The sequence below is a fragment of the Antedon bifida genome, chromosome 6, assembly GCF_963402885.1.
Source record: "Antedon bifida chromosome 6, ecAntBifi1.1, whole genome shotgun sequence".
NCBI classification, from domain to species: Eukaryota; Metazoa; Echinodermata; class Crinoidea; order Comatulida; family Antedonidae; genus Antedon; species Antedon bifida.
In genome coordinates, this window is record NC_136231.1 from 17898617 (window position 1) to 17911127 (window position 12511).

The window sequence follows — 12511 nt, forward strand, 5'->3', positions numbered from 1 at the left end:
TACAGAAGTGAATAACTTGATTAAAACTGCAAAATGGCCTGGTTTTATTAATCTTCATTTTTCATGTTTTAGGGGATAATCACATCTTTAAATATTCTAACAATACCAAAATAAAAGAATGTTTTGATTATTTGTTTTTTTCGATTGAAGTCAGTAAATATTAATGATGATTCATTCATAAAACTTCTTCAATTATCACATCTACTGTATATCTGTATTTCAGATCCAGTTTACAATGCCAGTCGCTGAAGAGTTTACAGAATGGAAACGTGCAAGATACATTCGTTTTGATTTTTTTGCAATGAACCTCAAATTTGGACTTTTGTCAGGGGATATATTTGTAAGTCTAGGTTTATGCATAGAGATATAATATTATAGCAGTTTATATAACACACACCGCCACCATGGTAAATTTACAGCTCCTACAGTACTACTGGATCACTATAATATCTCTATGGTCAATGAGTTGTATTGACAAATATTAACAAAAGGGTTATTTATACCCCTTTGTGTTCTATATGATAAGCTAATTGACATTTTTCTGATCCAAATATTTCACACAATATGTTCATAATGGACTACAATCTATTTTCATTTAAATGAGTGGCTAGTTTGTTAACTAAATTTCATATAAAGCATTGTATATGGAATAATATATTCTGTAGTATTACATTGGATCTCTGAAGAATTGTGAAATTATTAATTATTAGCCTCCTGAAAACTACTGTATACATTTTATTAAATGTTTTAAAAATTTCACATTTTTGATTGATTGATTTGACAATTTTTTAAGATGACATAAACCGAAGTTCAACAAACTTTCATGATCCCTGAACATCACACATTGACATTTATTGCTACAGGATAACAACATAATTAAGATGTAAATTAACACAAAATTTGCATTTTTCAATATCATAAACAAACTTTAAAATTATCATATTTCACAGAATTGTTTTTTTATATTCTGTATTGATTTTAAACATCAGGTTTTACAAGAATGGTAGACTGCCTGATAATCGATATTTGAATGATTACTAGCAGACCATATTATGAAGCAATAGCCCTCTTTAAAGACAACTACATATAGTATGATAGAAGACTCTGCAGATAGCAGTACTTAATAATGTCCATTAATTTACACCTGTAATTTTAAGACTTTCTTTGCATTGAAAATGTAAAAAAAAATACTTTTCTATTTGAATTTCTCTAATTACAGCACCACTATACTGTACGAAACATTGTAGTAGAGGCTCAATGCGAGTGTAATGGTCACGCCAACGACTGTGCACTACAATTTGACGAAGAATCTCAAAACGATAGGTATCAGTGTGTGTGTGGGGGTAACACTGGCGGATTCAGCTGCGACCAGTGCTTACCTTTCTTTAACCAGTTACCTTACCAACAAGGATTTACCAATTTTGCTTGTTTAGGTAACTTTTTTTAAAGATGTATTGTCCGCCTGAAAAAATAATTCTTAAAATTTGTTTGTTGAATATGCCATTTGTCACATAATAGTTATCCACTTTGACCAAAAATTGGATTGAAAAAAAAAATGTATTTTACCTGAAACAAATGTAATTTAAAGCAAAAAATTGTCAAATTGGCTGCCAGCCAATAGGCTTTTGATTGAATTTAACCATTTATTTTGTCATTTTATAAGTGAAAAATTGTTTGTTGTTTTTTTTTCTATGGAAGTGATTGACTTTATTAAACTACAAAGTCTGATTTAATTCATATCCATTTTTCATGTATTTGGGGGGACAATACATCTTTAATGGTTTAATTATTGATATTTGGTTTGAATATTAAATATAATATGGCTTTTACACTTTTTGTTTAGTGTATGCTATTTGTTGTTTTTGGTTTATTACAATGAATGAAGCATCATAAAATCATTACTTGTAATGTCGACAATGTTTAGGTGGTCAATGCTTACAGAAATATATTTACTTATTTTGATCTCTCTCACACATTTTTATCCTTTTATTTTATTAATATAAACATCTCTTGTACTTTATTAAATGTGTGGAAAAGAAATGACAAGCAAACAAACAAACTAACTGAATTTTAATTTTTTTTCACAGAGTGTAACTGTTTTTTGCATAGTGAAGAGTGTTACTATGATCCAGTAGTAGGAGCTGTAAATGGGAGTCTAAGTGGAGAAGGAATTTACCATGGTGGCGGTGTGTGTCTGGATTGCAGGAATAACACAGCTGGTTAGTAGGCCTACCAATCATAGATTGTCCTTAAGTCTGTCTTTCTCTGGTGTATCTATGAGGCTCAGATTCTGATTAGTACTACCTTGGATTACAGAACTGCCTATTATTTAATATTAATTAATTAAATAGACAAATAACATTTTTAAAATAAATAAATAGTTTTAACATATATAATGGCCTATTGTTGCCGGTCTCTCACGCAAAGGCAATGCATATGTCAACTTCAGTCAATGACTGCTTGATGTTCTCAATCGAGAACGGCTAAATAAACAAGAACTATAATATCTCTATGGTAGTAGTTGGACTACTATAAATGTGCGTTAATTCACATATAATTGAAATATTTAAGTAATAATATAAGTATTGTTATCATACAGCAGTACACATCGTAATGAAACACCATTGAATACTTGGCTTCCTCCCTGACTAGTGTGCCATATTCTCTACAAATTTGCTGTCTAATCAGCATAGTGAAATTGCTATCAGCTGGGAGCTAGTCTGTTTTTTAAAATTCTGATGAGTTATTAAACTGGTATTGAACATTTTCTTTCGTGACCTCCCAAGTAATCAAACCTTCCTTTTATTTCAGGAATTAATTGTGAGAGTTGCACAGAGTTTTATTACCGTCCAATCACAAGTCTTCAAATTCAGGAGGATGCCTGCCAGCCATGTGATTGTTTTCTAGATGGAACACGAGAAGATCCAGGTATAGGACTAAGCAAAGGTCATTGTGTCACAAACAATGATACATTGCTTCCAATTGGACTGGTAAGGAATCAGGATTTGGTTTTTAATGATTTGTTGATATCGCGCCAGTAAGTCCATGCAATAGTCCATGGTAGGCTACAGTGATGTCGCGCCAGTAAGTCCATGCAATAGTCCATGGTAGGCTACAATGATGTCGCGCCAGTAAGTCCATGCAATAGTCCATGGTAGGCTACAGTGATGTCGTGCCAGTAAGTCCATGCAATAGTCCATGGTAGGCTACAGTGATGTCGCGCCAGTAAGTCCATGCAATAGTCCATGGTAGGCTACAATGATGTCGCGCCAGTAAGTTCATGCAATAGTCCATTGTAGGCTACAGTGATGTCGCGCCAGTAAGTTCATGCAATAGTCCATTGTAGGCTACAGTGATGTCGCGCCAGTAAGTTCATGCAATAGTCCATTGTAGGCTACAGTGATGTCGCGCCAGTAAGTTCATGCAATAGTCCATTGTAGGCTACAGTGATGTCGCGCCAGTAAGTCCATGCAATAGTCCATGATAGGCTACAATGATGTCGCGCCAGTAAGTTCATGCAATAGTCCATTGTAGGCTACAGTGATGTCGCGCCAGTAAGTTCATGCAATAGTCCATTGTAGGCTACAGTGATGTCGCGCCAGTAAGTTCATGCAATAGTCCATTGTAGGCTACAGTGATGTCGCGCCAGTAAGTTCATGCAATAGTCCATTGTAGGCTACAATGATGTCGCGCCAGTAAGTTCATGCAACAGTCCATTGTAGGCTACAGTGATGTCACGCCAGTAAGTCCATGCAATAGTCCATGGTAGGCTATAGTTAATTACAATACTCTGTTATGCAATAAACTCCCATAACCCTCAAGCTTTTCTGAACTGTTTTTTTAGAATGCATTTCTTTAAAGCTTGATTCCCACTAGGACATAGTGTTTTGACCAATCACAAGCAATGGATTATTCAAACTTTCACTTTGCATTGTTAAAATTACTTTTATCATACTTGTGTATCCTTGTCAGAACCAAGTTTAATGGTGCATTGAATTTTAGCCTTTGAAACTTTCTGGGAATTTTAAATTTTAAAAGAGTCACATTTTTTTATGATTATTTTGATTGAAAGGTGCTGCTAGTAAGCAGTTGGTTTTATTTCTGTTTTTAGCTTCCAGGAGATTGTTATTGTAAGGAAAACGTGATAGGCTCCAAGTGTGATGAGTGTCAAGATAGCTATTTTCACCTCACCGACAATAATCCAGAAGGCTGCCAGAGTAAGTGTCTTATCTGCACGTTAAATGTGTGTAATAAAAAATTGTGACCAAACCAAATGAGTATCACCTAACGTTGTATCACAATCTTCATTTCAAAAGTGTCTTGTTATACATACTTATAATACTAAACCTATTTATTGAAAATAACCTGTATAAATCACAAAATAGTACTGTATCAGGGGGATTACCACCAATCTGATAGGACAGTGATAAATTTACTATTGGTAATCCTTGGCCACATTGCCTAAAGACATAAAATAAAAAATAAAATAAATATAGACCATTCAGCCAACCGTTTTGTTTATCAAAAGATCAGAATTAATAACCTGATAAAGAAAGATAAATAATTGAATTATTTCATCTTTAAACCTTTCTAATTTTTTCAGGCTGTAATTGTTTTACCGCTGGGACTTTCAACAGTACGACTGTCTGCGAAAAAGACGCAAGTGGTCAGTGCCCATGCAAGACGTTCGTTACTGGGCGACGTTGCGAAACATGCCAGGATGAATTCTACGGCCTGTCAGCTGGAGAGGTTGATGGATGTTTACCATGTGAGTGCAACAGTGGCGGCAGTGTCAGTAACCTCTGTGATAAAGGAAGTGGACAGTGTATCTGTAAGAACTATGTGTCTGGCAGACAATGTGATAGGTATGTAATTCATTACTGTTTATAACAATTACTGTATCTAATCATGTTAATCAAGATGGTGTAGGAAAGGTGCTCTTCCTTCATTCTTTATTACTTGGCAAAACAGAATTTTGATAAGTATAGTACTTGCTTGGTTTGTTTGTTAGTACAATTTTTAAATTATCATCCTGAATGTTTGGGTGTTAATAGACATACTTATACAGAACATGCCTATTGATTTTCAGAAAGATTGTTATATTAGTGATGTCACAAAAGCTTATTATATTAAAATCTGACTTGCATGTGTCTTCTATTTGAGATACATTATTAAATAGCACGCCCTCTGTAATCTTTTAATATGGGGCCGAAATATCAAGTAGTGAGCCCTCTCTCTCCAAATATAGTTTTCTCTGATATATTTTTCCAAGTACTGTACTTCACTCAGTTTCTGAGGTACCTTCATTTTAGTTTTTCTCTCTTAGGTCACATTAAAGGCAGTACCGTTTTTTGATGATATATTTTAATGATATACAAAATAGAATGATGCATATTCCGTCCACGGGTGTGAATGCAGCTTTACAGATTTATGAAATTGCATCTGTAAGCCAATTTTTTTCTGTTTTATATCTACCATAGACCATTACTGATGTCCTACTATCCGACAGTTCATTTTATAAATGCTGAGTTTGAGACAGTTACAAGTCCTTATTGGGAACGAGATGAAGTCAGTCTACCAGGGTTTAGCTATTTTGGTTACATAGCAATTACAGGGGCTGTAAGTATCAACAACAATAATCGCATTTCATAATCCATGTGTCCTCTGTAACTAAATGATACAGTTTATTTAGAACACTGTATTGTTCTAACAACTACAATGTTTTCATCACCTAGTCTACTTGGCTAAACAAGGTATAGGCATAGATAAACTTTCCTCTAGACCAACAAACGTTTATAAAACAAATGGGTTGTAGTAGATCAATAGTAGAAAAGGTCTAAAAATTGAAATGTTGAAAGTTTTTATTTAAATAAACTGCAAATACAAAAACAGTTTAGTCTTATCATTTTAGCATATTCAGTTCTTTTGATTTACAATAAAGAAAGATGTAACCACCTTAGACTGATATACTGCCCTACAAATAGGGCAATGGTTAATATTTTTAACCTAATTTTTTTTTTAAACAGAAATTTATTTGTAATGTACATTGTTTTACTTCTTTCAATATAAAATTCATTTTTGTTTATCCCATACAGAATCATTTACATGTTTTTGTCTCTTTTGTATTAGCTTACTGTTTCCACAACAGTTACTATACCTGCAAGGGCTTCAAGTGGTACACTAATTGAGATTGTCTTGCGCTACGCTAGTCAAACTTTCATTTCTGTGGGTGTCTCCATCGCCCCAGATGAGCTGACATCCGGTGCTACTCAGATGGGCCAAGCTTCCATGGCCACCTGCTTGGGGCAGTGGTGCTATGCCAGAGTTTTTAACATGGACACATCCAGAGGCTCATACTTTGATGTTCAACCTGGTGGTTGGACAGTGTCTGTCTTTGTGAACATTCAAGTGGAAGCAGTATTGTATTTGGTAAAGCTTGGTTCCCACTAGAACGTAACGCAAGGACGTAAACGCAACGCAAGCGTTTTAACCAATGACAAGCGAAGTTACAGACAGTTAGCAATCACAAGCGAATAAGCCATCGCTTGTGATTGGTCAGTTCATTTGCGTTGCGTTGCGTCGCTAGTGGGAACCACGCTTAAGTCATCGTAATAAGGCCATCGTAAGGTCAAGTTTTACATTTTTAAATAATCAAGAAATAGGAATTACTAGTATGGTAGGCCAAACATGCATTAAACATTAATGGAAAAGTAGCTGTAAATGCTTATTTCACCAGGATAAAGTATTGATAACCCCTAACGCTACAACCCTGCAGATAAATACCTAAATATCCTGAAATTGATGTATTTAAATTGATTTTATTTTAGGATCAAGTTGTATTCATACCGGAAGAGTTTCTTAATCCTGTTGGCGTTCTGGATGCAGTCACTGCCTCACAGTTTACCACAACATGCGATGTGCAAACTAATGATATGAGGTAAGTTATTTTTAGATTTTGATACTGTTATCAAATAAAATTAATGGAACTGAACATGTTACAGGCTTATGCTTTAAAGTAGGCCTTAACAACTTGTTTTCTAGCAAGTTTTACAGAAAAATATTCGCCTTTTATGGAGCATGTCAAATTATTCAACTACTTTTTAACCTGTTTATACAATTATTTACCAAACCCTTTCTGAGTAGTCATATAGAAAGTTTATTACAATGACTGCCTCATAAACTCTACAATGAAAAAACTATAATCATTTGTATTTTTGTATTTTGAACTACATGACCTCAATGTGATTTTCTAATGGATAAATAAAGATGACTTAGACATTTTTATTAAAAAATAAAAAAATGTAACTGCAGTAGATTCCTTAACTCATTGCTGTGTTGCAATGAAACTTTTAAGCTCTGTCTACACTATCAAACTAGTAATATGGTAGTGATATGCTCAAATATGGTAGTGATGTGCCCAAATATGGTAGTGATATGACATCATCATGTCCATATATGGGCACTTCACATTTTTTCATGAAGTTTGATAGTGTAGAACATAGTAACTGGAACATTTTTATAGACAGTACTACATTACTGAAAATGCAACCCAGCAGCAGTCAAAAGAAAGAATAAAAGAAATAAAATACATTCCATTCTTTTATACATGAAGTTTGTATTTTGAACGGAATTTTGTTTGATACACAGGATAAGATGAGTTACAAACATTTATTTTTAGTATTTTAATATTAAAATGCATTGTTCTTGATTTCAGACTTGGTACTGAAACAGAAGAATTTTGTTTAGATTCTGTCTTCATCATAACATCAACATACCTCAGCGGTAACATTCCGTGTAACTGTGATCTTTCCGGGAGTGTAAGCAATAACTGTGAGCCGTATGGCGGCCAATGCCCATGTCAACCAGGCGTGGGAGGACGTCAATGCGATGTATGCCTTCCGGAATTTTACGACTTTAGGAGTACAGGATGTAAAGGTACTTGCAATCAGCATTCATCTAATCTTTCAATATTATTTTACATTATTCATTATACTACTATCAATTATCATGCTTTTTATTGAGTTAAAAATTGGTTTTATATTATATCAAATATAGATCCGTATATCTATAATGTATTTTTTTCATTAACACTGCCTCAAAGTGTAGTGGTTTAAATTCAACATTCAACAACTTTATCTCCCAAGAGTCTCTTTGTGTGAAATATCTTCCACAAAAATTGTGCTCATTTGTCTCCTCCACAACAACATGAACAGATTACAGTTATGATTTTCAATTTAGTTCTATGGGGAGAGTCTGAAACCACTACTATCAACTCATGAGGTTGTCTTAAGTAATCACATGGTCTTTTTTTACAAATTAATTTATACCATGAAACCATTCACCATAATGTTTTATATTGTTTATAAGGTTTGCATGGCGAAATCAAATGTTGATATAAATTTTGCGGTACACCACGTATATTAGTTCTGAAAAGAAATGTTGAGTTTATCGACGTTTTCGATCAATATTCAATTCAATTCAATTCAATTCAATTCAAAGCAACATTTATTTTCTCCTTTCATATACAAAACAGATTTCAATGAACAATATATATGTAAACAAAATTTCGAAAGAAGAAGGTACACGCCCAGAAAGATGAAAAACACATCCTGTGGAGGACGTACCTATTACAGACACAGACAATGAATGAATATGCTTGATCGTCCTCAGGAGTGAGGTTTCAGAACTAATATATGTGGTGTACCGCAAAATTTTTATCACCATAAGGTTTTAGTCGTACAAAACTAAACTTGCCAGAAGTATATTTCGTTTGTGTAATGTATGTTATGATTTATTCTTACAGCATGCGCTTGCTACAGTGATGACAAAGTATGTGACTCGTTGACTGGACAGTGTGAATGCCCAACTAACACTGTAGGCCGACAGTGTGATCGATGCATTACCTATGCTTGGGGCCTGAACAGTACAACTGGCTGTAAGGTATGTGTTATGAAAGTAGGACCAGTGCAAAATTCATGTTTATAAACAAAATTATGCATCTCTAGTACACAAACTAAATAAAGGAGGTATAAATGCTTCAACAAAGTTTTAGTGGTTTTTAGGTCCAGACAATAAATTGATTGACATAACCTACCTTGTTTCCAGGTCGTCCCTTGATTCTTTTGACTGAACAGTAAATTGGATAATTCACTGTAGCTAATTGTTCACACTTTGGCATTGTATCTTACTGCTGTAGAAGACTTTCTTAAGCCTTGTCTACACTATCAAACTTTATGTGACAACAAAATGTGATGTGCCCATATATGGACATGATGATGTCATATCACTACCATATTTAAACATATCACTACCATATTATTTGAGCACATGACACATTTTTGTCAAACTAGTTTGACAGTGTAGACAGAGCTTTAGGTTTTGCAACAATGCCAAGTGTTCTTCTTAACATTGTATTAACAATAAATATAAAGAATGATCTTAATAAAACCATTTTCAGATGTGTAACTGTAATCCTGAGGGATCTGTAAGTCTTCAATGCAACTCTCTTGATGGTAGCTGCTTCTGTCATCCTGGAATAGGACAAGACAAATGTACGGAATGTATCGATGGATTCCATACTCTTAGCGACGATGGGTGTACAAGCTGTAAATGCGATTTAGCAGGAAGTTACAATAGTACATGCAATGTTACGACTGGACAGTGTATTTGCAAGGAAAACACAGAAGGGCTGCTGTGTGAGACATGCTCTGCATCTTCATTTCATAAAGCTGAGATGTATGCTACAGGTTGCCTTGACTGTGTGTGTATGGGTATCACTTCTGAGTGCTCTAGCAGTTTCTGGAAAAATGCTTTGGTAAGTTATAGCTATAGTCCACAAATGATGGTATATTGCGCCTTGACTGTGTGTGTATGGGTATCACTTCTGAGTGTACTAGCAGTTTCTGGAAAAATGCTTTGGTAAGTTATAGCTATAGTCCACAAATGATGGTATATTGCGCCTTGACTGCGTGTGTATGAGTATCACTTCTGAGTGTACTAGCAGTTTCTGGAAAAATGCTTTGGTAAGTTATAGCTAGTTCACAAATGATGGTATATTGGTGGCTATCCCATTGGCCAGGCCAGATTCTACTCTGACTATGACTATGATTTTATATTTTCTTCTTGCGTCATGTTTGTTTAATTTGTTGATTTGTATTATATTTGTAAAATGTATCTTTTGCCTAAATAAATAAATAAATAATAATAATATTGTTATTATAGTTCGGAATACCAACAGAAAAAGCTGATTTATGGCAAGTGACGAGCAGCAACAATGCTCAGGAATTGTATAGAGAACAACCAATAGCAACATTACAAAAGGGTGACAACTACTTATCTGTTGACATAACTGATGCGAGCGATGTATACTGGCAACCAATTGGAGGCACCTTGAGTGAAAACCTGCTCTACTTGTATGGAAATGAGGTTCGCTTCATTCTTTACTATGAAGCCTCATCCAGTCTAGCAAGCCCTATTGCTGAACCTAAAGCGATCCTGTCGGTAAGATGATATTATTTATTATTATTGTAATTATTTATACTGCGTGACCTCTTCAGTGGCTGTAAGAAAAGATGTACTAGGTTCTTAAAAGTGCACATGATTTATAGTCCTTACCTGTGAAGACTCGTTTTACCACCAGAGCCAAGAAGCGAGTCAGCCGCGAACCCTTTCTGTTGTTATGGCAAGTGTCACCACTACGTTTCCACTGTCTTAACCGCTTGGGCTACTCACATAACTTTATGAATAGTGTATTAGTTTTACAAATACAAAGCCCCCTCTTTGCTGCACTGACAGAGTCCAAGAGAATACAGAGCATTACTTTTGAAGACAGATTGAAGATAAGGATGAAAGAAGCAAATTTAGTGTAGACATTTAAAATAAAACATTATTCCATTTGTCATAGGGTTTAGGAAACACGTATACATACACATTGAATCCTGTACTGAATGCCACATTTACCCCTGTCACAATTCAAATGCAAGAAACATATTGGAGAACGGCAATTGATAATTTTGAAATCTCAAGACAAGATTTTATAAAGACTTTGAGTAAAGTAGACTATTTCCTAATACCAGCCACACTCTTCTTTGATCAACACATTTCCAGGTAAGATGATACTTGTAAAACTCTGTCTGCGCTATCAAATTAGTTTGATTAAAAAGTGTGATGTGCCCAAATATGGTATAATATGCTTAAATATTGTAGTGATATGACATCATCATGTCCATATATGGGCACATCACATTTTTTTGGCACATAAAGTTTGATAGTGTAGACAGAGCTCTAGGAAGCTTTTTATTGTAACGACCTAAGTCCTATTTATGTTATGTTAATTCATTCAGGACATCACTCAATTCCTCGACACAGTTTTGTTAGATTCTAGCTCCAGATGATTACCTATGTATATTGTGTCAAAGGTCGTCTGAAACTCCCAATTGTAAACATAAACAACATGTTCACTTTGAAATTTCTGAAGCAGCACATTGTTAATAGAGTATAATCACATGCCCAACACCTAGGCTGAATTCAGTCTCAACTAAATCCATTGTGAATGCAATCCAAGTATATTTCCACCCCCTGCTAAAATCAGTGATAAAAAGTTGTTTACTCAAAAATATGTTTATTTGTATTGTATTAAAGCATTGGAGCAGTTTACTATGAAGAGGCAACCCCTCCAGGGTCTGAATTTTATGATCCACGCGCTGCCACTGCGCTAGCTATTGAAGATTGTAACTGTGGAACCGGCTATGTTGGCCTATCATGTGAGGTAAAAGCCTTATTTTATTGTTTTTTTAATAGTTGTAATTTACAGTAATAAATCGCATAAACTTATTCTTGCGCTGCATATTTTCCTCAAATTTGTTATTTACCTCCACCAATGAGGTACAGTATATGTAATCGATCGCATGTGTCTGTTTGTTTGTTAGCAGGATTACTTGAAAAGTTATTGCAAGATCTTTACCAAAATGAAAATAGAGATAGATATGTGATCAAGGATCACTCCATTAAATTTTGGAGGCAATCCGGACCACGGTCCCAATTCCGGGATCACCCGTATTTTATGTAAGAAAATTGTACAGTAGGAATAGGTATGCACTCTCGGAGTTATTTTATTTATAGTATATTTATATTTTAATTATAGGAATGTGCACCAGAATATTACCGTACAAATGTAACAGATCATCCATACTTTGGAGAGTGTATTCCATGTACATGTTATGGACATAGTGATTCTTGTGATCCTAACACTGGACAATGTATGGATTGTCAACATAATACTACAGGTATGTAAAAATAAATATTTCATTCATTAAAAATACAGTATCGCATACAAATATTTTGTTTAAAAGATGATTGTTCCCCCAAAAACATGAAAAATAAAGATTTTAAAAAAAATCAGACTTTGAATAGATTGTTTTGTAGTTTTAATAGAGTTAATCACTTCTGTTGAAAAGAAAACTCACTTTTCAATCAAAAAAATTACAAAATAAATGGTTAAATTCAACCAAAA

At 34.4% G+C, this 12511-nt stretch overlaps 1 protein-coding gene across 1 annotated transcript in view; it reads left to right on the forward strand.

Annotated features, from left to right (window-relative positions):
• LOC144844421 (laminin subunit alpha-1-like) overlaps positions 1 to 12511 on the forward strand; it is a 40961-nt gene that overhangs the window by 3810 nt on the left and 24640 nt on the right. The window contains exons 3-18 of the mRNA XM_078701321.1: positions 224 to 340; positions 1220 to 1433; positions 2088 to 2219; positions 2812 to 2990; positions 4112 to 4217; positions 4604 to 4865; positions 5481 to 5619; positions 6130 to 6429; positions 6828 to 6937; positions 7715 to 7935; positions 8804 to 8940; positions 9458 to 9814; positions 10222 to 10500; positions 10904 to 11106; positions 11641 to 11767; positions 12143 to 12284. Of these exons, the coding sequence (XP_078557447.1) occupies positions 224 to 340; positions 1220 to 1433; positions 2088 to 2219; positions 2812 to 2990; positions 4112 to 4217; positions 4604 to 4865; positions 5481 to 5619; positions 6130 to 6429; positions 6828 to 6937; positions 7715 to 7935; positions 8804 to 8940; positions 9458 to 9814; positions 10222 to 10500; positions 10904 to 11106; positions 11641 to 11767; positions 12143 to 12284 (3025 nt within the window). The remainder of the gene's footprint in view (positions 1 to 223; positions 341 to 1219; positions 1434 to 2087; positions 2220 to 2811; positions 2991 to 4111; positions 4218 to 4603; positions 4866 to 5480; positions 5620 to 6129; positions 6430 to 6827; positions 6938 to 7714; positions 7936 to 8803; positions 8941 to 9457; positions 9815 to 10221; positions 10501 to 10903; positions 11107 to 11640; positions 11768 to 12142; positions 12285 to 12511) is intronic.